At 40.2% G+C, this 27828-nt stretch overlaps 1 protein-coding gene across 1 annotated transcript; it reads left to right on the forward strand.

The window, feature by feature from the left end:
- Positions 1 to 396: 396 nt before the first annotated feature.
- Positions 397 to 27360, forward strand: MAST4 (microtubule associated serine/threonine kinase family member 4; the record flags this gene model as incomplete). The annotated part of the gene is made up of 15 exons (XM_008938765.1): positions 397 to 605; positions 1558 to 1696; positions 2750 to 2882; positions 3608 to 3773; positions 6672 to 6773; positions 10609 to 10731; positions 10975 to 11087; positions 12948 to 13075; positions 13178 to 13410; positions 13763 to 13963; positions 17750 to 17979; positions 19804 to 19926; positions 21666 to 21802; positions 22505 to 22686; positions 23492 to 27360. Coding segments are annotated over 15 exons (6088 nt in total), but the record flags the coding sequence as incomplete, so codon positions are not given.
- Positions 27361 to 27828: the final 468 nt, after the last annotated feature.

Below are 27828 nucleotides of genomic sequence, written 5' to 3' on the forward strand. Positions count from 1 at the left end.
CATAATTATCTGACAGCACCCTTAGAGAATAGGCATTTGTCAGAATGATTTGTAACACTGTGCCATAGCTGGGTTTTGTATGTAATCCTTGGTTGATGAATTGCCCAAAATGCCCAAAATCTACCTGAGCTGAGTGCATTTGTACTGTCTATTGAAGAGCACTTGCTCTATCTCTTGTTTGCTTTAGGGAGCAGGGGAGTTGTTTGTGTACTAATTTCTGTTGACTGAGACTTATCCTATTTCTGAAACAAACTGAGGTTTGTAGCCATTCTCTAATGTGAACAGCAGGGCCAGTTTTTTAAAAAAAAATCTTTATTTGTTAAAAAAATATTTAAAAAATATTTTTAGTTGTTGTTCAGACTTCTTTCTATTTCTCTCCCATTTGAACTTTTTCAGTGCGGTTTATTTTGTGAGGCACAAAGAAACTAGACAAAGATTTGCCATGAAGAAAATAAATAAGCAGAACCTCATCCTCCGAAACCAGATCCAACAGGCCTTTGTCGAGCGTGATATCCTGACATTTGCAGAAAATCCGTTTGTTGTCAGCATGTATTGCTCCTTTGAGACAAGACGTCATTTATGCATGGTCATGGAATATGTAGAAGGTAAAATGTTTCTTCTGTTATACAGAGGAAGAAGAGAGTTTTCTTACACCAAGAAAGAAAAACAATCCATATGGTACTTCCATTAGAAAGGCCCCCTGTGTGTCCTTTATACAGATTTAGGATCTAAATCCAGCAGCAAGGTGGCTTTTTTCCTAGTCATTATCTCCCAGTGAGAGCTTGTAAAACACTTGTGCTCCAGCTATAATAGAAAATAACTGTTCTTTGAGTAAGTTCCTCATAGACTCTAAACATGTCTTAGTATTCAGAGTTCATGTGGAAATGCTTTTAGCTTTTCTGGAGTTCAGATATTCATTAGCTCATGTTTGGGTATTTGTAATAGCTATTTTTATGAAGAAAGAGAAGAGGAAGCAATTTGAAAAGCTGCTGATGCTAAGGGAGAACAGCAGACTTGAAAGGAGGTTGTAGAGAGGTGGGTGCCAGTCTCTTCTCCCACGTTCACAAGTGATGGGACAAGAGGAAATGAGTTCAAGTTGTGTCAGGGTGGAGTTAGGCTGAATATTAGAAAAACTTCTTCACTGGAAGGGTTATCATTCACTGGAACAGGCTGTCCAGGGAACTGATTGAATCGCCGTCCCTGGATGTGTTAGAAGTTAGAAATGTGATGCTTAGGGACATGGTCTAGCAGTAGTCTTGATAGAGTTAGGCACGTGGTTGGATTTGATCATCTTAAAGGTCTTTTCCAAAGTAAATGATTCTCTGATTCTATGACAGAGGCAGTGCAAGACGAAGTACCCAGCTGAACTGTTGTAGTGCTCACTCCCAGGTTCACACTGTGATTCTAGTACAGTAGTTGTTGTTGTTACATGCTCAACTGAATCAACTTAAAAATAAAGAAGACTACAGTTTGTGTCTATTTCTGCAGCACATATAGATTGTACAGACACACCTCAGAATTTATAGCTTCATCTGGAATATTGTCCTGTTTCTGCAGGTGGCGACTGTGCTACTTTGCTGAAGAACATGGGTCCCTTACCAGTAGACATGGCAAGGATGTACTTTGCAGAGACTGTTCTGGCCTTGGAATACCTTCATAATTACGGAATTGTACACAGGGATTTGAAACCAGACAAGTAAGTATTTAGAGTGTAACCAAAAGAGGACTATGAAATTGTTATGTAAAATAAGAAAGGTGTAAACTTGGGTTGAATGTTTTTTAATTTTTTTTTTTATTGTGAATATTACGTAGATTCACAATTTCTGCACAATATTTGAATTTTTGTTACTTATAGTTACAGAAAATGAGCTTTTTCCAAAAAGCTATTTTAAATTTTCTGTCTTTAGGATGGAAGAGGCTATCAGAGTAGCTAAAAAAAAAAAAAAAAGGGCTCTTCTGGTTGATATGGAGGGAAATGCATTTTAGTCATTAAGGAAAAAAATCTTTCAAAGTATGCTTAAAATACTGCTTAATACAAAGTATCAATGTACAGATACTTGCATATATGAAGACAAGATTGACCAGTTTAGGAAAACTTTCCTGTTGCATGAGTTGTGGGGTTTTTTTTGGTTGGGTTGTTTTTTTTTTCTTTCCAATATTTAGAAATACAATATTGCTTCTGTACACGTAAATAACATTTACATCAAGTAGCTGCAGTAAAAAGTATTGCTGTTGCAGTGCCATTAATCTTCTTGTTTCACATTAGAAATAAGAAAAAAAAATTGGAGGCATGTCCCTTGAGTGACAATACCTTCATAGCATGCCTCAGGCCACTCTAGTATTAGGTACTAGCTAACTTAATACCTGGGTTTATTTCAAATGAAAGCTTGTTAGAATATACTTGCCTCACTTCAGAAGTGACATTTATTCTATTCTGGGTCTTTCAGATGATGAATGTTTCTTTTTCTTCAAAGCATCTAGCACTCAGCTCTGAACACTTGTATACTTCTATAAGATGTTGTGCAATTGCATATAAAAAGTTTGTTTACCTTTGATAGTAATAGTAACAAATGTATGATTGTCAGATTTTTAATCTATTTATTTTGTACCTGGTTAAATTAATTTTTAAGTTGTCTTTATATTTTGCACTGCTAATGAAAGATTTTCCTCCAAGTATAAGGGTAATAATAATGATAACCACATAATGTTGAATTATGTCGAAATAACTTCAGTTTATTCTCATTTTCAGTTTATTGGTAACATCTATGGGGCATATAAAGCTTACAGACTTTGGCTTGTCAAAGGTGGGGCTAATGAGTTTGACTACCAATCTGTATGAGGGACACATTGAGAAGGATGCCAGAGAATTCCTCGACAAACAAGTAAGACACAGGCTTTTTCCCCTCTATTGAGTGTTCAAATGAAGTGATGTTTTGCCAGCAGAATGCACCATAATACTGAATAAAGTGTTGTTAGTTCTGTGTTGGTGTTCCAGTTGTGTATGTCAGTTACTTTTACTGATGCTCTGCAGATTATTCTAGGCTTTTTTCTTTCTACATTGGGATCTATTAGTAAGACAAACAACCTAATTCTGTGCAATTGAATCTTTGAGAGAGACAAATGGAAAACTGTTTTTGTAAGTAATTCAGAAGTCTCAGCAGAGTACTTGTGGATCTCATGATGCATTGTACAACCAAGGGTGCTAAAATCCTTGCTATGGCCCATTTCCCTTCAAGCATGCCTCATTACCATTGCTCACAATCTGTTCACTGTAAAAGTTACTTAAGATAAAACCATCACAACTTTCACGTAAAGATAACAGTATGTTTAAGTTAAATAAAATATTTGCTGTGATGGACTCATCTATACAAAACACAGACTCTCCTTTGCAAGACAAATGCTCAAGTGTTTATTCTGATGCCTGTAGCAGGTCTCTCTAAAAACATTAGCTGTTATGCAGTCTCAGCGGACTAAAACCTCATGAATTCCATTTTTCCATGTTTGCTTATTATTTTACATTTCAAGAATTATAAATGATGTGACATAGCTTAGTTAGACTTTCTTTTTTTTTCCTTTTTTTCCATCATGCTTTTTTTGTTCCTTTTAGGTCTACGGCACACCTGAATACATAGCTCCTGAAGTGATACTGAGACAGGGTTATGGAAAACCCGTGGACTGGTGGGCTATGGGAATCATCCTTTACGAATTTCTTGTTGGGTGTGTGCCTTTCTTCGGAGATACACCAGAAGAACTGTTTGGACAAGTAATCAGTGGTGAGTATCATCACAAAAAAAAAACCAAATTCCTTAGCTTGCTGTGAAGCATTTCGATTTCTGTTATTAGTAAAGTTATTTACAGCTTTACTTGTAGACTGGGTTTTCAAGCTAGTTTTGATCCAAAAACTGTTGTAATATTGTAATACACAATTTGCTGTTAAAACGATAAAGAATAAATTTGGATTGAAAGCTGAACATGGTATAGATTGTTGTTAACTGCAGCAATTCAGTAACATAGAGTACCATGGTGAAGCTGCACTGTCAGGGAAAAAAAAGCAATATTAGTAAAAAAGTAATGCCACTATGGCACAGTGGCTTCAGTCCTTAGTAAAGAAATTCAGAAAAGAAACAGTTAAAATAAATTTGCATAAGTGGAAAAATGTCTCATGGCACAATGAAGAAATTAGCAAAGATGTAATAAAACCCTAAAAGAAATGTCTCCCGAATAATAAATAATGAGAAAGAGAAGGAAACAAATTCAATTCACAGATTGTTAATGATTTCATTGGTGATTGTTGTAGTGTAATGTTATTTCTGTAGCAGCTGTTCTTCTTCCATTTAAAATTCAATAAACTTTTAGATTTTAACCTGCAAGCTGACCCTAAGTATTGTTATGTGGCTTGTGGCAAAACTGAATGATAATTAAACAGAATTGTTTCTTATCCTACCTGCTGTTTCCATAAATTTCCCAGATGCATAGATGTAGACAACCTCTGTTCATGCCAAAAGTTTAACAGAATGGCACCTCTGTTACTTAGTATTTCCCAGTCTGCTTTATGGTCTGCTTAAAGGTCCTGTACCCAACACGCACACACACAAAAAAACAAAAAAACAACCAGAAAACAACACAAAACCAAGCAAACAAAACCCTCATCACCTGAATAAAAACCAACAAACCAACCAAACCAAAAAGAAAAAGGACAAAAAACCACCCAAATACCCAAAACCCAAGCATACAAAAAAAAAAACAGCAGAAAAAAAACCTAACTGCGCGTCTGGCTTGTTGTGCTCTGAAAATGCAACAATTCCCTTTTTGTACTTAAGGAGACACTCGGTCATCGTCTCTGAAGTTGAAAGCCAGACTTGTTTGTAAACCATAATGAAATGGATTTATGAGTTGTCTTTAGTATATGACCTCTTTATACAGCATCCTAGCTGTTCACTGTTTTATAACCATGTTGTTTTCTGATGTGTTATGCCAGGGCCTGAGTGACAAGGAGAATCAACTATTTAATTAACACAAGCAGTAAATGCTGGCTTTGTTCTGGATGCCTCACAGCTGCGATGCATATTCATGCTTTATTTTACAAATCAGATCTAAACTGCAGTGGAAGCTATAGGCAGGCAAGCATGTAAATAACTCATGCTTTTATTGCATTAAATAACTCTTTGAATGCTTCCATTATTTTCCAGAAATTATCTATAGAAATGTATGCTTCTAAACCTGATCTATTCCCACTCACTCTCTTAAGACTCAATCATCTTAGTTTCTTGGTTTGGTACTGACTTTTCAGTTTGTTCACTTTTATTTTAAATACCCTTACGTACTGAAATCATTCTTACTCTTAGAACTTTTTTTGCTGGTACGTTTGCTGTGCTAAAATGTGTTTCCCTTGTATTCAATGTTAAAAGCTGTGTTAAAGAAGCCAAACTATAGCCTAGACTTTTATTCCAGTTTCTGTGCATGAAATCTACATTCTACTTGAAAATTTACTTTAAAATCTTGCCTGCTTATTTTACCTTGCTCCTTCTTCATTGTAGGTTGCTTTCCGTGCCTCCAGATTTTACGAGTACAACTGTGGGAGGCCTCAGTATACTTAGAAGCCTAAAATGATCAGAGTTAAAATAATGCTCCAGACACAGGTTACATTTCATGCCTGTGTATTTCAGTACCTTTCCTTAAACTCTGAAATACAAAGATTAAACTTGTGTTTAACTTAGGATGATTATTTCTCCAGTGATGATTATTTTGAAGGAAAAGTCATATAATGACAACAAAATCCTTAACAGCCTGGAGTGTTTCCTGAGCTCTTAGCATTCTGTTTCTCTGATGCCTAAATTCTTGTACTTCCCAAGAAACTTCTGCAGAGTTTTGTCTAAAAGTGCACTATATTACATTTGCAGAGGCAGCTTCTGCTGAAAATCAAACAAAACATTGTGTAAGCTGTTACAAAGTTGATTTTCATATTGAAGCTGGTACAGTTTTCCATTGTTTGATTTAAATGAAAGTTTGGCAGAATAAAAATTCTGCCTTACCTGAATACTGCAGGGTTTAGTAGCATGATTGTATGATGTAGGTCCAGCTTCCTATGAAGTGCAAAAGCCTTACTGGTGTAAGAGTCAGTAGAGTGAGGTGGTTTTCCTCTGAAGTATGAGACATTTAGAAAAAAGCTCCACTGGTATGTACCTATCCAGAGCACTCTTATACCTCGGCCCTTAGTCATGAGAGTAATGACCTCACTGAGCATTAGAAAAGGAATACAGATGTGAGCAGTGGCTGCCGGGTCGGGTCAGCTATGTCCATCTCAACAGCAGTTTCTGTGGAACAGAAATAAAATTTAAACCATGATTTTGGAGGGGCATGGAGAAGGGACAGCATACAAGTTTTGCCAGTACTTTGCAATTATTTTTCATGAGCCTAGCATTCCTGCATTCTCTTGTTAAACAGTGTTTTGGGTTAAACAATACTTCTGAGGGACGTGGGAACATAACATGTTTATGAAGTCTATATTGAGAGTATGAAAATTGGAAGAAATTTGCATGTGATAAAGAGCTGCTTGAAAAGGTTGCTGTAACTCTGACTTTGCTATTGGCTCACTATGAGAAAAACTTTCACACAGTTTCTGCTGAATGTTTGGATCAGATTTCAGTAATTACAATTTTCCATTTTGCTAGATGAGATCAACTGGCCTGAAAAGGATGAAGCACCACCTCCAGATGCCCAGGATCTGATTACCCTGCTGCTCAGACAGAATCCTTTGGAAAGACTGGGAACAGGTTAGAAGGCACTATTTTGAATTGTTAGTGTGCTAGAAATAGTTTCTATATTCCACACTGGTAGCTTTTGTTTGCCTGCTTGTTTTGCTGGGGGGACATCTGTCATGGCAAGCTGCACGACAACATGCCATTGTAACAGTGGGTGTTTTATAGCTTCAGACCAGTAATATGAGCTTCACAAGGTAATGACTGTACTTTTTTTGGAGTTTACCTGTGATCATTCTCATTTACGCTTCTCTTAATTTGATAAATGAAATAAGTTTCTCAAAGAGCCAATTAGCCATTGGATGGAGTTTTTTCATTAATATACTATTAAATAAGTACACACAGAAATAGAGAAGGGGAATTGATACAGAGCTGATGATTCATTTTTCAGAAGTATCTTGGCCTGGCAAATTAGTGCCCCCAGGCTTTAGGGTGGGTGATGGGTACTCAAACTAATTATTCAGAAATGACTGTCTGAGATGGTGTTGTGAAATGTCTTCTTCTCATTCAGCAAGCACTACTGCCTTGCATGAAAAAGAATAAATTCAAAAGTGTGAATGTTAGGGAGGTAAATGGATATCAGTGAAAACACATGCTGCTGGCTTATTCCACTGTAGTTATTTGGTGCTGTGCTCATTCCATTTTGAGAGAAAAAGACTGGCAATGTGGTATTAGGAGCAGTGGACCTGTACAGACTAATGAAAGCACTTCACATTTATATAGTAGAGTTTATTTATTAGTTAAAGGAGCAAGATTTATTTGGGAATTTGGGTGAGAGGTAGTATCAATGAATATTTCACAATTTTTAAAGTGTTAATGTGTTGGAACCCTAGTAACTGACTGCCATCCCACTAGGCAAAGCACTGTGTAAACTCAGCAAAAAAGGCCTCCTACGTAAAAGAGCCCAAATATAAAGGTATAGTCTTATTTATAGTGAACACTGTATGCCATGAATATAAATAGATTTGGCATACTAAGGAAACCATGTGGCAGGTTGTGTTAACATGCCACAGCTTGGAAAATTGCTGGCACAAAACTTAGTCCAGTGGTCAGACTGTGCTTCGTATTTTTAGAGCTAATATAAAAAGGAGCTTTAGGAATCACTTCATAACTGGCCTTACTACAGCCACTCAGGGGGAACGTGAGTATATCCAGACCCCAAGTCCAGTTGACGTGGCCTGAAATGAGAGATCTCCCTTTGGGACATGATGACATGACTGAGATGAGTGAACCGCATGTCCCTTGCTCCCTGAGCACTGCGACCCGTGTGAACAGCCCTTAGACTTAACTGTAGCTGATGTCCTGGAGTGAATAGTATCCAGCAAAGTTTGGTGTTCTCTCCTGCCCCACGTTGAACAAGTTAGGAGTGATGGAGGTGTCATGCCCCAGACAACTTCTCCACTTGCTGTGTGCTTCACCTGCTGCAAAGGGAAGGAGATGTTGCTGCGAAATGAGGAGGCAAAACTAGTTTCATTCCCTTGTTTTAAGTATACTCTTCTCAGGCGCTGTTGTTTCATTGTCAGCTTGTTTTTTCCCTGGGAAACAGTGTTAACTCAAGACTGTCACCCTGTTCGAGTGTGGATCAGAAGCAGGTTGCAAAATCTCCCTCTTTTGCTACAGCTGGTTGAGAAAGTGAATGGGCTGGAATTAATCTGGCTTAACTACTGTAATGGTCAGTGCCGCCACGTGGAGCATCTGTGCAGCTCCTTTACAGCCCGATTTCTTTCATGGTCTCTCAGGAGCTGGCTTTCTGAAGAAGGAAGTCAGGCAGCCATTTCTTTGAAGCACAGATGGGTGTTTAGAAACTGCAAGGAAGTTGTTTTTTTTTTTTAAGTGTCAGAAGCAACTCACAAAAACAAAGGCTGCAGTGTGACGGGTCTCATGGGGGCGGTGGAAAATGGCATGGTTTATCCCAGGCTTCCCCATGCGTGTCAAATGACAGCCCTGTCTATTTAATATGTATTAGCTAGCTGCATAGCACTCCATGAAAACGGTAACTGTGTATTTGCTCAGGAGACCTGAGTGGCACAGTCAAGTTGAATGAAGAGAGAGAGAGAGAGAGAGAGCCTACTGATTTTGAAGAAGGAAGATGACAGGAGAAAAAAGACCTGCTTATGTTAGAAGTGTCTGATACCAGTCAAGAATTATACAGTTCTGATGTTATGCCCCATTATTGTGTTGAGAGGAAGGTTCACTCCTTGGCTAGTGACATAGAATGAGATGATTTTGGTTTCCTTTAGGAAGATTTGGCTTTTATGAATTTTTCCCTGCAGTGAAGGTGCATTCAGAAAAACGAAGAACGCAACCTGGAAATCTTGACAGTCTTGATCTAAAGACCAATCCTGGAAACTTCACACTTCTGCTATGGCTCTCTCTGGACATAGCCGTGACATAGGGGAGTTTACATGCTGGATCAGTGTGGTGGGTTGATGTCAGCTGGCTAATAGGTGCCCACCAAGCCACTCTATCACTCACCCTCCTCAGCTGGACAGGGGAAAAAAAATAAAATTAAAGACTAGTGGGTCAAGAGAAGGAAAGGGAGATCAGTCAGGAGTTAACATCATGGGCAAAACAGACTCAACTTGGGGAAAATAACTTCATTACAGAGTAGAATAATGAGAAATAAAACCTAAATCTTAAAACACCCTTCCACCACCCCTCTTTTCTTCCTGGGCTCAACTTCACTCTCAGTTTCTCTACCTCCTTCCCCGAAAATGACATGGCAGGGGGATGGAGAACGGGGATTACAGTCAGTTCATTACACGTTGTCCCTGCCACTCCTTCTTACTCACCACTCCCCTGCTCCAGTGTGGGGTCCCACCCATGGGAGACCATCCTCCACAAACCTCTCTAGCATGGGTCCTTCCTGCAGGTTGACGTCTTTCATTAATTGCCTCACAGGGTGCAGTCCTTCAGGAACAGACTGCTCCAGTGTGCAGCCCCCATGGGGTCACTGGTCCTGCTAGCAAACCTGCTCCAGCATGGGCTCCTCTCCATAGGTCTTGGCAGCAGCCTGCTCTGTCATGGGCTTCCCGTGGGGTCACAGCCTCCCTTGGTCACACCTGCTCTGGACTGGGGTCCTCCACAGGCTGCAGGGGAATCTCTGCTCCAGCACCTCCTCCTCCTTCACTGGCCTCGGTGTCTGCAGAGCTGTTTCTGGCACATAACATGATGCTGCCAATGTCACTGATGGCCTTGGCCAGCAGCACGTCCATCTCTGAGCTGGCTGGCATTGACACTCAGACATGGGGGCAGCTTCTGGCACCTTCTCACAGAAGCTACCACTGCACCCCCCGCTGCCAAAATTTGGACACATAAAGTCAGTACGATCAAGCTGTGAGTAGCTCTTGCTGCTGCAGGTTACCTGTTCAGTTTTTAGAACTAGATTTATACTTACTCATGATATACTCATCCGCCTCCCCAGGACAAAAATCCCAGTATTTCATTGTGCTCTTATAGTTGTTTCTCAACTTGAAAATGGTGTCATTGTTTAACACGCATTATAACAACTAGACAGTAATCAATAAGAAGGTAAACGGTAAGGTATTTCCTTAAAATGGTTTTACTGCCAAAAAAAACCCCAAAAGGAGCTCCCAGGCAGCAATCGTATTTACACTGGACAACTATGAAGAGTAATTTTTTATTACTTTCTAACTCGTACTTGCTCATTTAGCACACGTATTTATATTTTTATGACCACTGCTAGTACAACTGATCCTTCTGATTAATGTCTAGCTGACAGATAATGAGCATACCCAGAAGAACAGAAATCTTAGATGGTGGAGATGGTAAAGCAAAGCCAAGCCACTGTTGGTATAATTTGCTCAGTGTTTTTCTCTGGCTCCCCCAGGTGGTGCATATGAAGTAAAGCAGCATCAGTTCTTCAGGAGCCTTGACTGGAATAGTCTGCTGAGGCAGAAAGCAGAATTTATTCCACAATTGGAGTCTGAAGATGACACAAGTTATTTTGACAGTAGGTGTTTGATGGTATTCAAAAATGTCACCAACATCATGTTTAAATAATTACTACCTTTGACTTTTGCATACTGTTTTGAAAATCTCCTTTATCAAAACAACTGGCAGCTTGCAATTTCAGCGGTGGTCTGACATTTCAGCAGTAATAATGTTAAGGATAAAATTATGCTTTTAGCTGATATTAAAGCCCTGTGCTTGTTCTTCCTGATAAACTGAAGTATTTTGTTTCCCTTGTCTGTAGCTCGTTCTGAGAAATACCACCATATGGAAACTGAGGAAGAGGATGATACCAATGATGAAGATTTTAGTTTGGAGATACGACAGTTTTCCTCATGTTCACACAGATTTTCAAAAGTAAGTAAAAATTGCTGTAATGCTAGTGTGTATTATCTACATAAACATTTTACTGCTTTTTAAGAATTTGGAAATGTTAGACATGGGAAAGATTTATAAGAGTTGTTTCTTCAGGAAATGTTAACTGACACTGAGCGAGAATGAAATGAATACCATTAAATCAAAACTTAGGAAGATTCTGTAGGAAAGTTATTTCTTCTATGAATAGGTTGGTATTTTCTGTGAAAAAAATCCTGATAGCATAAGAGAAAGTTCAGGGAAACTCTTCTGTTGAATGCTAATGCACATTCCTTATGTTGGTTTCTTTGTACATAGTTGGCGTGTTGCTGCGGTGGTCTCCTGGGTGTCTTGCAGATGGCAACATAACAAAGTTTAGAGCACTAGCCTATAGTGGCTATTAAAGGACATGAGACTGAAGGGGAAAAGTGAAGTAGTGGTTAGGGTGTGATTTTGTCAAGGAGAGAGAGAGGTGAATTTGAGGGGTTGATTTGAATGCTGTGAGTTGAAAGTGAAGCTGGCTGTCCAGGGGGTATCATACTTCAGTAGCTGAGATGAGAATTAATTATTGCTGGACAAGGGAGGCCGGTAGGAGCAGAGTAGACGTCCTCCAGAAGAACTGCGGAGGGTAAGTTGGCAGGAAATAATGGAAATGGAATGCCAAGTGAGCACACCTTTAGTCTTAACACAGCATCCAACAGTGATTTTCAAAATCTTTCTGTTTAAAAACTTTGTTTAAACTACTTCAGGAATGATTTAAGGGTATTTGGAAAGGAATCTGGATTTTATGCTGGCTCTGCAGTACCGCATATATGTTTTATGTGCAGTACCATGGAAGAGCAGAGAGAGGAATCATGAATGTAGTTATCCTCATTCTACATAAACTCCTTATTTTGACTTGGTGGTATGTTTTAAATTCAGATACTGGTAAATCATGCAGTGTCTTTGGCGGTAACTTGAATGAGAGACAATGGGCACAAACTGAAAGACATGAAGTTCTGTCTGAAGACAAGGCGACACATTTTTACTGTGAGAGTGATAGAGCACTGGCACAGGTTGTGCAGAGAGGATGTGGAGCCTCCATCCTTGGAGGTCTTCAGAAGTCATCTGGACATGGTCCTGAGCAACCAGCTCTAGCTGATCCTGCTTGTGCAAAGGAGTTCGACAATGTAACGTGCAGAGATCTGTTCCAACCTCATTCTTTGAACTTGCATCCTTCTGAGAGCTCTGTGCCACAGTAATAGTTCAGTTTGTTAATATTATGTTTGTGCATCTCTAACTGTGCTTTTTAGGCTGTAGAATATACAGCTGGCAATATATGTGTGGTTTTTGTCAGCTGAGCAAACAACAGACTTCCAATGATCCATTTATTTTCTCTAAGTCCTTTAGCGAAGTAGTTTATTCTTAACTTCAAAATCAATTCAGATTAATTTTTCCTCTTTCCACTCCTAACTGGTAGATACTAAGTCAGTATCTTAGGGTTAGGGCTTTTTTAACCTTGACTTGCTTTATGGTTGTAAGTTAATCTCGTAACCCAGAGACTCCAAGGCTACAGATTTTGTTTGTACTCTTTTGGTTCATGCAGTTAAATGGGGAGAAAACGGAACTCATAAGGAGAGATGTTATTCATGACTCTGCATGTGATGAGCCAAGAAGGCAAAACAGTAAAACATTTTAAGAAAACAAACTCTTGGAAATTTAAAAAGCGTCAAGAATGTTGAAGTTTGCACTCTGAAATACTGTATAAGCATTGAGAACATGCAGACTACAACCTGCAGTGTGCTTTCCTGCCTATCTTTCTATATCAAATACATCAGTGATTTGTTGATTTATATTTTTTTATTATTTTGTTGTTTGTATTAGGTTTTTAGTAGCATAGATCGAGTCACTCAAATGCAAGGTGAAGAAAAGGAAGATGCGGGAGACAAAACAAAAAATATAGCATTGCCTTCTATGGAATCTTTAAGCTGGAGTTCAGAATACTCTGAAATGTGAGTAGAACGGAGGTGCTGAAGTGGCCCACATCCTGCTTGCCTGGGAGCAGGCCCCCTCATCTCAGTAACTGCATGAGAATTTGTTTATTTTTAATGCAGACAACAAATTCCTACATCCATCTCCTCTGACACTGAGAACAGCAAGCAGCACCACAGCTCTGGTTTGCTTCCGAAGTTGGCCATATCAGCTGAAGGAGAACAGGATAATTCCACCAGCTTAGTGGGACCCCAGGAGGAACAGGAAAGGCCTGCATTTGTCAGTGAGGAAATAGTGCAAGATGAACCTGAAGTAACCACTCCAGCAAGCACAATAAGCAGCTCCACATTATCAGGTAATTCACAGTGAGTCTGTTGACTGATGATATCAGTAACAGTTATGGACCTTCTTTGTAGTAGCATTCATGGATTTAGAAGTCCTTTATTTCAGAGGTGCTTTCAAAAAGCATTGGTGATCTTTTGATTATCATCCTGGAGTCTTTCCAGCTGATCGACACTACTTTCTAAGGATGTGAAACCGTTCTGTGTTTCTAAGTAAGAACATTTCAGTGATGTATGCCTTTCAGATTTCTCTGTTGTTTTATGACCTGGTGAACAGAAGGAAAATTCATATCTCACAGTTTTACTGTTTCCCTTCTTTGACCCCCAGTTTTCCCTCAATGTGTTTATCCCTTCTTCTTTGTACAGTTGGCAGTTTTTCAGAGCACTTAGATCAGATAAATGGAAGAAGTGAGAGCGTGGACAGTACAGATAACTCCTCAAAGCCACCCAGTGAAGTTGCATCTCACATGGCTCGTCAGCGATTAGAAAGCACAGAGAAAAAGAAAATCTCTGGAAAAGTCACAAAGTCCCTTTCTGCAAGTGCTTTGTCACTCATGATCCCAGGAGGTAGAGATAAATATTTTTGTTTGAAACATTATGATTTATATGTACTTGATGGTTTATGATGTAAATGCAAGATTTTGGAGGGTCCAGAGTGGATTCTGTGTCACGCTTTTTTGTTTCTCTTGTTGTTCACATGCACTACTAGAAAGGTGCAGCCTCATCAGCTGGTTACAGTGCTCACGTTACAGCCCAGGGACCTTCTCTGACAAGCAAAAATGCATCTTAGTGGTGACTACTTTGTGTTCGATTGTGTGCATGAACATCAGGATGCAGGCTTCAGTTCCTGGCCTATCCTACAGCAGGGGTGTAGCTTAAGTTTTAAGTAGCTCACTGTGTACAGCTCCAAGTATAGGTGTTTGTTATAGCATCACATTCAAGCTGACTAGTCCTCTCCCATGTCCCATAAGGAGAGGTGATAAGCAGGTGAGAAGTGCCACAAAACTAAAAAGAGCAGGTTAGGCTTCTGTTTGTACTACATTGACTTACATGGATCAAAGTTTGAAGCCAGAAATATTGCTGTATTGAATTCTCGAATGAAGCATTGGTGCTTTGCTTTTTAATGGTCCCGAATCAAAGTCCTGATTTCCCAAAGTAAGGGATTTTTTCCAAAAGTGGAATTACACCTTCGCTTCGCTTGCTGGCTATATGCTGCTTCTAGACCTTAGGTGTAATATTTAATTATCTGCTTGTCTGAGAGCATAACCCTGCACTTGCTCCATGTGTTCAAAGGTGGCTTTGACTGTCACTTCAGCAGATGGCTTCAAGTCGTTGTGCTTGTGGAAAATCACTCGGTGTTGAAGACGGTTCTAGCTCTTCTCTTAGACTTGTCTTCTTGATGAATGGTCTGCTTGGTGGATCAGGAATTGGCTGAATTGTAGCACTTAAAGAGCTGTGGTCAGTGACTTCTTGTCTGAATTGAGACCAGTGATGTGTGGCTTTCCACAGGGATCAGTGTTGGTACTGGTGCTCTTCAACATCTTTGTCAGTGATGTGGACAGTGGGGTTGAGTGTACACTCAGCAAATTTACTGATTACACCAAGCTGTGCAGTGCGATTCATGCGTTGGAGGGAGGGGATGCCATCCAAAGTTACTCTGATAGGCTTTAGAGATGGGCTTGTGTGAACCTCATGGTGCTCAACAAGGCCAAGGTCCTGCGCCTGGGTCATGGCAACCCAAAGCACAAATATAGACTGGGTGATGAATGGATGGAAAGCAGCCCTGCAGAGAAGGACTTGAGGGTGCTGGTAGGTGAAAAGCTGGACATAAGCCCACAGTGTGCACTCACAGTCCAGAAGGTGAGCTGTATCCTGGGTTGCATCAAAAAAAGTGTGGCCAGCAGGTTAAGGGAGGTCATTCAGCTCCTTTACTTCACTCTTACAAAAGCTTACCTGGAGTAGTATGTCCAGCTCTGAAGTACTCAGCACAAGGACTACATGAAGCTGCTGGAAAGGGTCCAGAGGGGGACTGACCACAAAGATGATCAGGGAGCTGGAGCACCTCTCCTATGAGGGCAAGCTTAGAGAATTGGGGTGTTTTAGCCTGGACAAGAGAAGACTCCAGGGAGACCTTAGAGCAGCCTTCCAGTACTTAAAAGGGAGCCTACAGGAAGGATTGGGAGGGACTCTTTTTCAGGGAGTGTAGTGGTAAGACATGGGGTAACATGTTCTAACTGGGAGAGGGTAAATTTAGATTAGGTATTAGGAAGAAATTCTTTACTGCAAGGCTAGTGAGCAGGTTATCCAGAGAAGCTGTGAATGCCCCCTCCCTGGAAGAGTTCAAGATCAGTCTGGATGGGGCTTTGAGCAACCTGGTCCAGAGGAAGGTGTCCCTGCTCAGGCTGGAACTAGATGACCTTTAAGGTCCATTCCAACCCAAACCATTCTCTGAGTCTGTGATTCCCCTGTCTTGGCATTGTAAAGCATATTTGCTCTATGTGCTCCCTAATACCTTGGTGAACAAACCCTGTGTTACTGTGCCTGTGTTTTGGAGAGGTGGAAGGTCCATCCAATACCTATTACTGCAAAAATTTCTGATTCAGCTCATTTTCCACCCTTCTTCACAGTTTAAACAGTGTAGGCTTCCTATGCAGTGCCTGTAAATCCAGCATCTAACTATCAAGATTTTTTAATGAGATAAGAGGAAAATATTGAGTCTCAGTTAAAGACATATTTTGCCCCTGCATGATTGAGGTAAACTGGGTGACAAGGGAGAGAAAACTTTAGCGTTTCTGCAATGCTGGCTGAATGTGACACATTTTCCCAAAATGCGTGATAGATGAAGGTGACTTTTGTTTTTACAGTGAGAACGGTACTGACCATGTGCTCAGTCTGTTCTGGGCAGTGTTGTCAATGAAAACTGCAAGTGGCTTGCAAACATTCTTGGGTTGTTCCTTGTGTAAAGTCTATTCCAAATATTTCTCTCTCAAAAATCCCAAGTGGTTTTTCTGGTATACCCCTGTAACAGCACCATGGTTATTTTTTTCTGTTTGTAGAGGGCATGTAACGCATGCAAATTATTGAAATTATCCATCACAGGAGCATAATGTACACACAAGTCAATTACACAGCCAAGTAACACTCAAGTTAATCATCAGTTTGTATTCTAGTAGTTTTGTCACAGCTGTCAACTAAGAAACACTGAAATCAGAGATGATGTAGACTGAGTTACTGTGCTCATTAGAATAAGGTTTGCTTTCAGTTTAATCTCAGCATCATCCTGTAAAATCCAAATTTAACTTTAATGTTGGCATTATATTGGCCAAAATATTATTATAGCTGAACCTAATACTGTCTAGAAGACCTATATCCATAAAATAAACTACAGTAACAGATGGCAAATGTTCCTGACCTCAGTCATGTAGCTGAGAGTCACAGGACATGTCCCACAAGCAGCAGAAAGCAGAGGTTGGAGGATCTGGGCATATTTCAGAGCCAGAGGGTGACAGTGACAGCACCCTCGGGGCTTGGCTGTTCTGTGGGATTTTAGCATTAGCACAGTGATACCGGTCTCTGGGAGCCTCTGGTGACTCGCATCCAGGAAGTCATACCTCTGCTGTCAGAACGTATCTGTCCTCTAATGACATGGCTTGGCATGGCCACCAAAACTGGAATCTTTCTGGGCTGCATGCCCTTTGCAGAGATGTCGCCCTGTTCAGCCGCCAAAGTGTGTTTTGTGCTGCTGCAATTGTGTTTGCATTTGCACAAGCATGAGCACATAGTGCTTTCAAAATAATGAAATAAAGCTTTTAATTGATAACTGTTGCTGCAAGAAATTCTTGTGGTCTTAAATGGTGTAGCAGAATTTAGAAATGGAGGCTTGGTACGAGCATTGAGTTACTGTCCTATGTACCAACTAAATCCTGTGCTTTAATTACAGTAGTCTTTATCTGTATCTATATATAACTGAAACAAAAAATAAAACAACTAGCACTTGTTTAGCACTGTTGGATGGTTTGGGTGTACTCACAGTAACATCTGCTACCAGACTCTGATCTTTTTTCCCATGTGTTTGTTCAGAACAGGGTGAGAATCATTCTTTCACAGGGAGCAGTGAATGTTTTTCCTATCTAAAAGGAAAAAGCAGTCTAAGAAGTTAACTGTGGCGTTAAAAAATACAGTTGACATTACAGGGAAAGAAATTTAGTTCTAAGATCACTGAGATACACGCCGGTTGAGGAGGAGAGAGTGTTTATGTAGAGACTGTGATATATTTTGAACAAAAGTGTCATAGAACTAAGCTGTTTCCCTGTTTTGTGAGTGTACTCAGATTGGCAGATTTTTTTCTTCCAGACGTGTTTGGTGTTTCTCCTTTGGGAAGTCCTATGTCTCCTCACTCCCTGTCATCTGAGCCTTCATCCTCCCGAGATTCATCTCCCAGCCGTGATTCGTCGATGGCTTCTGCAAGTCCTCATCAACCAATAGTAATTCACAGTTCAGGGAAAAAGTTTGGCTTCACTATCCGAGCAATCAGGGTTTACGTGGGTGACAGTGATATCTACACTGTGGACCATATTGTTTGGGTAAGATAATACAATTTTTTGCTTATAGAGAGCCGTAGAAATTTTTATGTTTGCTTTTGATTTTTGTACCTGTGGTTTCTGTTTGTTGACAGTTACTGTGTAGATCACGATGTTATGCCAAACAATTTTCTTAGAATGAGTCTGTGCACAAGACCAGTGTAGGTATGGCACAAAGCCACCTTTGGCAGAAGTGGTACCTACTTAGGTTATTGACCTTCTGCATGGATCATTTCTGCTTCTGGCGGGTTTGGCAGTTGTGAAGAGTCTGATCTAAGTTCAGAACACTGTGGCTTAGAAAAACTAAGTGTTGGTGCAGCCCTTCTTTGTTTGAGGGTGGGATCTGCAAGACTAGGAGGCTGTATAGAGAAATTGTTGAAATATACATGGAGTTTATTACACTGTGTCAGTTAAGGGATTCATCAAAGTCAGCAGTATCTTACTAGGCCCAAGTAGGCTGACTTCAAGCACTGACTTCCTTTTGTGCAGAAATGTGCAAATCATTTGGAATTGTGAATACCTTTGAGGATTCTGTGGCACAGGAAAATGACTGTCTGTCTTGAATAAATCATGTGTTTTTCATCCTCTGTTCACTACTGATTTTAATGAAGTAGGAGACAGGCTAAAGGAGAAGACAGCAGTTCTTGCATTTCATGGCTTATCAAACTCCTTAATTGTAAAATAAATATATACTTCTGTAAATATGTGTATTTATATTATAATTTAGGCTGGCAACAAATTATATGTTTTGTATAACTTATATAGGGTACATGCATAAATAGTGTATGTGTCTGTGTATATAAACTACTTCAACTACCTTAAAATAATTTTGAAAAATAGATTACAAATATATCAGAAGCTTTGAAGTTTTGTACAGTGCTTTGTTTTAGATATTTATTCTAAGTTCTGAAGTAGCAGTACTACTGATACAGTAGTGTATTACTCATTTTTTTCATTCACATTGTTTACCTCTCCGACTTACTAATCCATCAAGAACATTGAATCTGGAGTATAGGGTACATCTGATTGATAATGGCAAGAAATATTTTTTTTTAATTTATTCTAGTGTGGTAGCATCACGTCAGTGAAAGGAAGGGGAAAAAATGGTATATTGCAGTAAAATTGAAACCTTGGCTTTTTTTCAGAATAGTATAGGCTGCTTGTTTGGTTTTGGCTCTGTGTGCACTTTAGTTTTCAGTAGTGGCTGCATGACTTAAAATTCTTCAAAGCCTAATTTTAAAATGTAATAAATTTTTCAAGCTGCCTTCAAAATAATTTGTAATTGAGTTTGTTTTGGTGCTTTTTCATCTTTGGCCCACACTGTTCCCCCCTAATGGGCAGCCTGGTGAATTTGAACCAAATGAAAGCAGTCCTTAACTATATAGTGGAGTTAATTTTTATCATGATTGAGGCAGTGCATGTGACCACTGCCTTAATTACATCAGTATTTCCCAGTGTCGGATGCTAAAAATACTAATTCAATTCAGAAGTTGTGCCACGGGGAGTGAATCAACCCTTTTTTATCATGCGTGAGAACTACCCTGCTGTACAGAGTTTACTTAATAGCAGAGGCAATAAGCAGTGTTTCAGTGAGATTTTAAATTATTTTAGGCCCCCTGTAAGTATAAAGTTTAAGTAGTTGATGGTGAAATGACTGGTATGATTTTTCTTCTCTTCCTTTATATAACTTAATATCTGTAAGTTTTTTTCATTGCCAACAGGTTTTATAGGAAGGGTTCATTAAACAGACCTTAGTTTTGAAAGTATGAAGGTTAAACAGAAGTCCTTTTTATATATACGTATATTTTCTTTGTCTCTGATTTCTAGAATGTGGAAGAAGGAGGTGCAGCTTACCAAGCAGGTTTAAAAGCTGGAGACCTGATTACTCATATCAACGGCGAGCCAGTGCATGGTCTTGTTCATACAGAAGTTATTGAGTTATTGTTAAAGGTAACGCTTGGCCAACTGGGATATAAAAGCACTTGCTCTTTGCACCAAGGTTTGAGGGGTTATGTTTCTTTCCTTCAGAGATTAGTTACCAGATTTTGTGGTTGTTCAAGTACAGACTCTTAAGTTACTGTTGCTCATATCTGCAAAGTCAATGACTTCATACATGCTGCTATGATTTTAGTTTCAGTACAGTAAACTGGCACTGCTTCTGAGATAGCCAGAGGACATTCAAGGGACTGACACAAAGAGGTGTCTCTGTCTCTCAAAAAAAATTGACATTGTCAAGCACTTTTTGAATTCCTCCACTTTCATTGGATAACTCAGGCTTTTGATGATGATGCTACTTCTCATTTGCTCCTTGTAAAGTTAAATCGATGATTAAAAGTGAAAGGAAAGAATGGGCAACTTTTTATTGGCTACTTGAACTTGCTTTTCATAATCTTAAGGCCCAAAAGGTTTTTTTGTTTAATACATAGTGAGACATGCCACAGACCTGCTGTGCTTAATGAAGTTCTGATCTTGCGGTTGGACTTTTATGGATATTCTTATCATATATTTTTCTGTTGTGGAGTTTTCCACAGTCTGTACTGTTAGAAGATTACAATTCTTCCTTAAAAACAAACAAAACCCCCAACTTTTAAAATGAATTGTAGTGTCTCAGCCTTTTGCTACAGTCCTTCATACTGCAGTTTTTATGTATTTTTTCAGGACAGACTAGTGCAAGTCAGAATTATTTTAAACAGCTGTATATTTACTTAGTTTATTATTAATAATTTATGGTGTTACATGCTGCACTTTGCCTGTCAAAAGGAGTAGTAGGTTACAAAAGAACATTTGGAAAACAGTGAAGTACTGGGGAAATGTAAAGGGCTAAGGAAAGTAAAAATACGCTTTTCCTTAAATCTTTAATTACCTTCTCTGGAAAGGGAGGAACTTCCAGGTGTTCCAGTTTAGCAAGGAATGTATAAGAGAAAATTCTCTACTTTTAGGTAGTTGGTTGTACAGTTGTTTTTTGTGTCACAGAAAAACACAAACGTGACAACCCTGCACACTACTTACAAGAGTAAACTCAAAATGAGAGATTAATAATTATCTAAATGTGCTGTATCATAATTTAATTTGGACTATTGGAATTCCTTTCAAACGAAGCTCACTGTAGTGATATGCAGTGCTGGGCAGTAGGTATGGATATTTTTAAAACATAATATAGGTATTTCCAGTCATCTGTTCATGCAAACAGCCCTTAAGCTTTAACTTAATTATATGCATCATCTTTTTGGAACAAGACAGAAGTGTTGGTAATGCAGATTAAGTTTTCCTCTATTTCATCATTGTAACAGTCAGTCTCCCAAGACATTACGGACGGTGAGTGGATCAGTGCTTAGTGATAGCTGTTCTTTGTGGGAAAATTGGGTGTTTCTGTAGAAGCTTTCATCTTGGAAACTGCAGTTTTAGTCAGTCCTTGGTCTCCTCCTTTCTAGCCACAATTATTGGCATTTCTGTTTGTCCCAAGGCTGGAAGGGAGGAAGTTGAGGAAATTGGGCAGAACCTGAGGAGGTTCCAGTCGTCATTTATCTGACACAAATTATCTGGGCAGCATCTGCATGGGGTTTCCTACATTGCCAGCTCTTACTCTGGTGGTGAAGTTCTGTTGCATTCAGATTAGCAGTGTAACTTGAATTTAAGGCAGAGTTGCCTTGTATCACTCGCACCTGAAGGTTCCTTCTCTCTTTTGGCAGAGTGGTAACAAAGTCTCAGTAACAACAACCCCTTTTGAAAACACTTCCATCAAGACAGGACCTGCCAGGCGAAACAGCTACAGGAGCCGAATGGTCAGGCGCAGTAAGAAAACCAAGAAGAAAGAAACTTTAGAGAGGTGAGTAATCCTTTTATTTCATGGTGTATATGTCTCCTTGTGTGTGTGTATACATAACAGTTTAAAACATGAAGTTAATAGGGTTCTCTCTCTTATCCTCTATGTCCTTTTAACTTTTTCTATGAGATCTTATGGTTGTAATCTGTCCGTATGATCCTGTTTTGCCTAAACCAGGTCTGTTAGAACAAGCCCTAAAAATTTTGCATGGCACACAGATGGATATGGGGAAGGAAGTGAATAGCAGATGTATCTTAATATGTTTAAGTATATCTTTTTGTACTTGTTTTATTAAAGTTTCAGGTGCTAAGCTTATGAGCATTTTAGTTTGATGATAAGTTTGTGTATTGTAAATAAATCACTAGCACTTTATAGATATTCTTTGAGTTTTGATGGGCTCTTTAATTAAGAAAAAGAAGGTTTATATTCATAAGGAGCTAACTGTTCTTGTGAACACTGAGAAATTTTGGTACAAATAGACGTAGGAGTTAAAATATCCCACTTTTATTAGCAAATCAGGATATTTTCTAAACTTCACACTGTGATGTGTGGTTTGCTTTCATGTAATACTTAGATTTAGTATTGCACTTCTGAGAGTAATGGGAGGGAGAAGCAATGTCAGCTTGCAAGAGTTTCACTGATGGTTTCACTTTCATCTTCTGTGCATCTCAACCTCTGATTAATCCTGTGCTTTTCTCACACCAGGAGAAGATCTCTCTTTAAAAAGCTGGCCAAGCAACCCTCTCCTCTGCTTCACACCAGCAGAAGTTTCTCCTGCTTGAACCGATCACTTTCATCAGGAGAGAGCTTGCCTGGGTCTCCAACCCACAGCTTATCTCCTAGATCACCTACCCCAAGCTACCGCTCTACTCCTGATTTTCCATCAGGTGAGTGTGAAGGAGGGGAGGGCAGAAGAAGAGGTCTTGAAGTGTATTCGACTTCCTGTGAATCTCTCAGATATTACACTCTGCTAAGAGTAGTTACCTCTGGCAGGCATAATTGTTGAACAGCTGTTTTCTGTCTGCAAAAGGGAAGAAGATTCCTGAAAAATCAAAGGTGTTTTCCTGATACAGAAGCACCTGGAAGGGAACTATCTGCTAGGTTTGTCCCAGATTTTAAATACAAATCCAATGGCTGAAAGTTGAGTAAAAATCCAAATTTGAAATAAAATGTAGAATCTTGCCTAGGAGAGGCTGATTGGTAGAAGATTCAAACTGAGGACAAGCTACCTTGGACACTTGTGAATGTAGGTTTACTGCTGCAGAGATTGGTTGCGTGCTGAAATATGCATCTTTCTGTCCCTTAAAAGCTTGCCACTTTTTTCCTCTTTCACTTCTGTTGTGCTATTAGCGTATACTAAAAGTGACGGCAATAGTACGATCTCTTGGGGAAAAAAACTAATTGGAAAGCCTGGATCATTGCTTTAAAGTGTCAAAAAGCATTAGCTTTAAACGTAAGGAAGTGATAACTCAAAGAGTATGAGGAACAGAGGAGAAAGGAGAAACAGCAACATAGTTGGAACTATGGGAGTTTACAGCGTAGTCACTTAAAACCTGCCAAATTTTGGAACCTTGTGGCAGCAGACAGCATGTAGACCTTTTGGGCAAGTGGAAGTTCTATGTCTGAGCATTTCAACAAGATTCAAAAACTCTTGCTAATCTTACTTTTGTTTGATTTTCTTTTTTTTCATAGGTACTAACTCTTCCCAGAGTAGTTCCCCTAGTTCAAGTGCTCCCAATTCTCCAGCTGGTTCAGGACACATAAGACCCAGCACTCTTCATGGCTTGGGTCCAAAGCTTGGTGGGCAAAGATACAGATCAGGAAGACGCAAATCAGCTGGCAGCATTCCTCTCTCTCCTCTCGCTCGGACACCTTCTCCTCCGCCACAGCCAACATCCCCTCAGCGATCTCCATCGCCATTGCTAGGACATTCCATTGGAAATACAAAAATAGCTCAATCTTTTCCTAGCAAAATGCACTCCCCTCCAACTATTGTAAGGCATATTGTTAGGCCAAAAAGTGCAGAGCCACCAAGATCTCCACTGTTAAAGAGAGTTCAGTCTGAAGAGAAACTTGCACCCTCTTATGGCGGTGATAAGAAACACTTATGTTCACGAAAACACAGTCTGGAAGTGACCCAGGAAGAAGTGAATAGAGAATTGTCCCAAAGAGAAGTAACTCTTCAGAGCTTGGAGGAGAGTGTATGCGATGTGCCATCACTCACACGAGTCAGGCCTGCAGAGCAGGGCTGCTTGAAACGACCCATCTCCCGAAAATTAGGTAGGCAAGAATCGGTCGATGAGCTAGACAGAGAGAAACTGAAGGTCAAGATAGTTATGAAAAAACAAGATTTTGCTGACAAAGCAAATGCTGCTATACATGAACCTAGCAGTGAACCTGAAAATACCAGTACCTTAAGATTGGAAGAAAGAGACAAAAAAGCATTCCAGAAGGTATTAGAGAGATCAACTCAGTTTGAAACAAAAATTGTTGCTTTGGAGACCCAGTCAGCTGGTGGCATGCTTAAAGACACCCTTCAAAAGAATGCAAACTTGAGATCAAATGATTGTGTTGCTCTAGATGCACAGTTGTTGTGTCATGGGCCTCCTCCTAATGAACTCAGTCACATTTCTTACGACTTCAGAAGAACTTCCCCTCCCTGTACACTCCAAGATGTGCTACCTCAGTCCTCTGACAGGATGCTAAATGGAAAGGGAGAAAACACAGATAAAAATGTACCAGCAAAAGAATTTGTCAAATTTGAAAGATTAGATGGCAAACTTGCAAATATTGATTATCTTAGAAAGAAAATGTCCATTGAAGAAAAAGATGATAGTGTCTGTCCAGTGCTAAAACCCAGATTGACATCAAATGTTCATGAATGCCTTCAGCTTAATACAGGCCGACCCATAAACGTACAGCAGGACTGCACTGCTGATGGTAGAGCGTTTATTGGCAGTGCCCATGCTGCTCAGATTAACTCGGTTTCTTTTGTTCCTCTCAAGACCTTGAACAGCCGAGCAGACATGAGTGTGGAAAAATCAGCCCTTATATCCACTGAAGCTCCTGTCAGAAAAAGTCCATCAGAATATAAACTTGAGGGGAGGTCTGTCTCCTGTTTGAAGCCAATAGAAGGTACACTAGACATTGCCTTACTTTCTGGACCACAGGCTTCCAAGAATGAACTGCCTTTGTCTGTGCTGCCAGAAGGACAGAGCACCAGCAGTGATGCGGGATCTCCTAAACCCCCAGCACCACCAGGGAATGGTGGGAAGGCAGAACTGTCCTGTCAGAAAGAGCAGTTATTAAGCTATTCAAAGTCTGGCAAAGTCAATGTATCAGAGCGTCAGGTTCTGCAAGTAAGCAAGAGTTCTTCAGATCCACCAGTCATCCCTGTGGCTGCGGAAGTAGCGACAGAGAAGAAGGTTTCTAGTTCAGCTAGTAAAGGCAGTATTTCTGTTACTGAAGCTGTTCAAAAGGAAGACACCTCCCCTTCAAAACAAAAGGACAATTCAATGGAGGTGAAGTTTTGTGTTACTCAGAATGTCAAAACTAAAACGTACTCCAAAGTTTCTGCTGTCCAAAGCACTCCTGAAAAAGCTGTAGGAAAAGAGAAGCAAATACAAAAGGAGTTGCCTGACAAACAGCCAGTAGCTCAGAGAAGTTGTGAGCCTATCCCTGCAAAGGTGGAGGTGATCAGGGAGTCATCTTTGAAGGTGTCTGTCTCAGATGTCCTGATAATGAGCTACTCCAAAAGCAATGAAAAAAACTGTGCTGATTTTGCTATTCCGTCTCAGATGCAAGCTAAAAAACAGGCGGCCAGCCCCAAGGCACAACCTAAGGATGGCAAAGAATCACTGAAACAGCTAGGCAAAGATGACAGCACTCTTGCTAGTAGTTTTGTGGAAAAGGACATAACCAAGCAGAAGGTCCTCGGGGAGTCTCAGAAAGTTGTCTCAGAGTCAAAGAGTGAGGCTTTTCCACCCAAACAGCCCATGCAACCCTCAGTTGATTGTGATCCTAAAACCGAGAAGTCTGTATTGGTTTCTTCTGTGCAGAAGGACAATGCCAAAGATTTAGGAAAGAAAGACCAGAAACAGCTCACTGACGTAAGGCTTCAAACTACTGAGGGAGAGCAGTTGAGCCAAGTTCCTCGACAACAACTTAGTGCTTCAGGGTCCCCTGCTGTGAGAGACGCTGCAAGCATAAAGTGTGCCGTAGATGTTCATGTAGGAGTTCAAGAACACGTGAAGCCTGCTTCCACCTCTGTGGAAGGCAGCAGTAATAAACACAGGTCAGCCTCTGATGCAGGTTCCTCTAAGTCTAAGTACTTGGATAAACAGACATTGTCACAAAAAACATGCACTCCAGCTGTAAAAGAAAAAGAAACTACTACTCAGATGTCTGCCAGCTCGCGGAAGGATGGGAAACATGCCAGTAAAAATATGCTAGATCCTGTTCCTTCTGTTCCAGGCTCTTTGAAAAAAGGGAGCAATGAACACATGCAGGCTGAAAGTCCTGTGAATTTGGAGCAAGGCTCAGTTGCCACCCTGCAAATGAGCACCACTTCTCCTGATACCAAACCCAAATGCTCTGCTGTTGGCGTGGTAGCAGCAGGCCCAGAGAATTCTAAGCAGATGCAGAGCCAAGAACCAGCAGGCTTGGGGGAATCTGCTGATCAAAAGCAGCTTCACCTCCATGAAAAACAAACCCTGTTTCCAAAGTTCTCCACTGTGAAAGACTGTCTCTTGCTGAGCAAACAGGCAGATAAAAGTCCTAGTAACGAGATAATCTCTGCAGACAAAAGACCTGAAGGAAAAATATGCACTGATGCACTTTATGTTCAGCTCGACAGTGGGAAAGTAGAGGCTCCCCTTCGCCTTGCAAACTGCGATTCCAGAGGGAAAGGAGCAGAAAAAGCGACTGCAAGTAGCAAAAGCTCTCAAGATTCAAAAGGGAAAGGGCAAGTTAATCAAAAACAGCCAGAGGATGCAAGCAAGCAGATGGCCGTAAAACACTTGCCAACTGCCAGTGGACAGAGTGCTTCTCGTGTGGCTGCAACACCAGGAAAGCCACTGACTTGTTCGGTCAATTTCTCTGAATGTAAACAAGAAGTCTCTGTTTTGTCTTCAGCAAAAAGTGATGCATCCTCAGCCAAGGTCAAAGCAGGCTCACCTGAGCTTCCTGCAACCTGCAAGGAACTGAATAAGAAAAGCGCCTCTTCCGCAGGGAGCGGTAGGGCAGAAATGACTAAAAGCGTTTCACTGATGGCCTTGCACAGTTCTGCTGTTGTAGTAGAAGCCCATTACTCTGCTACAAACCTTGGAGGGAAATCTGCTAATCAAGAAAAGTCTTTTTTTGTTAACACTGTGGATGTAAAGGGAAAAGATGCCATCCAGGCTCATCAGTCTGCTTCAAGGAAACAGAATGTAGGTAAGGATCCATCCAGGTCAGCAACCACACCCGAACGCCCAAACGCACTTTCTGACGACAAAGACTCGGCTCGGCCACGGCGAGGAAAAGAAGCTCCGCGGAGCAGTCCTCACAAAAAGTCTTGCTAACTGTTAAGACCTGACAGGTGTGAATTCAAGACTCACTGAAACAATGTCTGGACTTTATTGGACTGCCTTTAAACCAGCACTGTGTCGTGTCTTTGTGCGGCAAAACTTTCACGTCACTAAAGAAAGAGAATAGGGGATATATAAAGAGAGGACTTTTTTCAAAATGCCTTTCCAATTGTAACCGGTAAAACTGTTACCATATAGTATTTGTACAAAAATACTTCTACAGCTGAGAGCTGGTGAAGGAAAGATTTTCTCTGTAAATACTCTGTGTTTGGGGATTGAATGTAGCATATATACTTTGCTGCTGATTGTGTTGTTTACTTTCCCCTTTTTTAAGATAGTTGCTTTGCCACTTATTTGCTGTTCTCAAAACCTAATTGTTAAAACTCAGACCTGGCATGGACATGCTCAAGCATTGGTCTGTCTGGAAAACAAAAAGAAGCCACGTTTTTACTTAGTAAAAAT

The sequence above is a fragment of the Merops nubicus genome, unplaced genomic scaffold, assembly GCF_000691845.1.
Source record: "Merops nubicus isolate BGI_N331 unplaced genomic scaffold, ASM69184v1 scaffold15434, whole genome shotgun sequence".
NCBI lineage: Eukaryota > Metazoa > Chordata > Aves > Coraciiformes > Meropidae > Merops > Merops nubicus.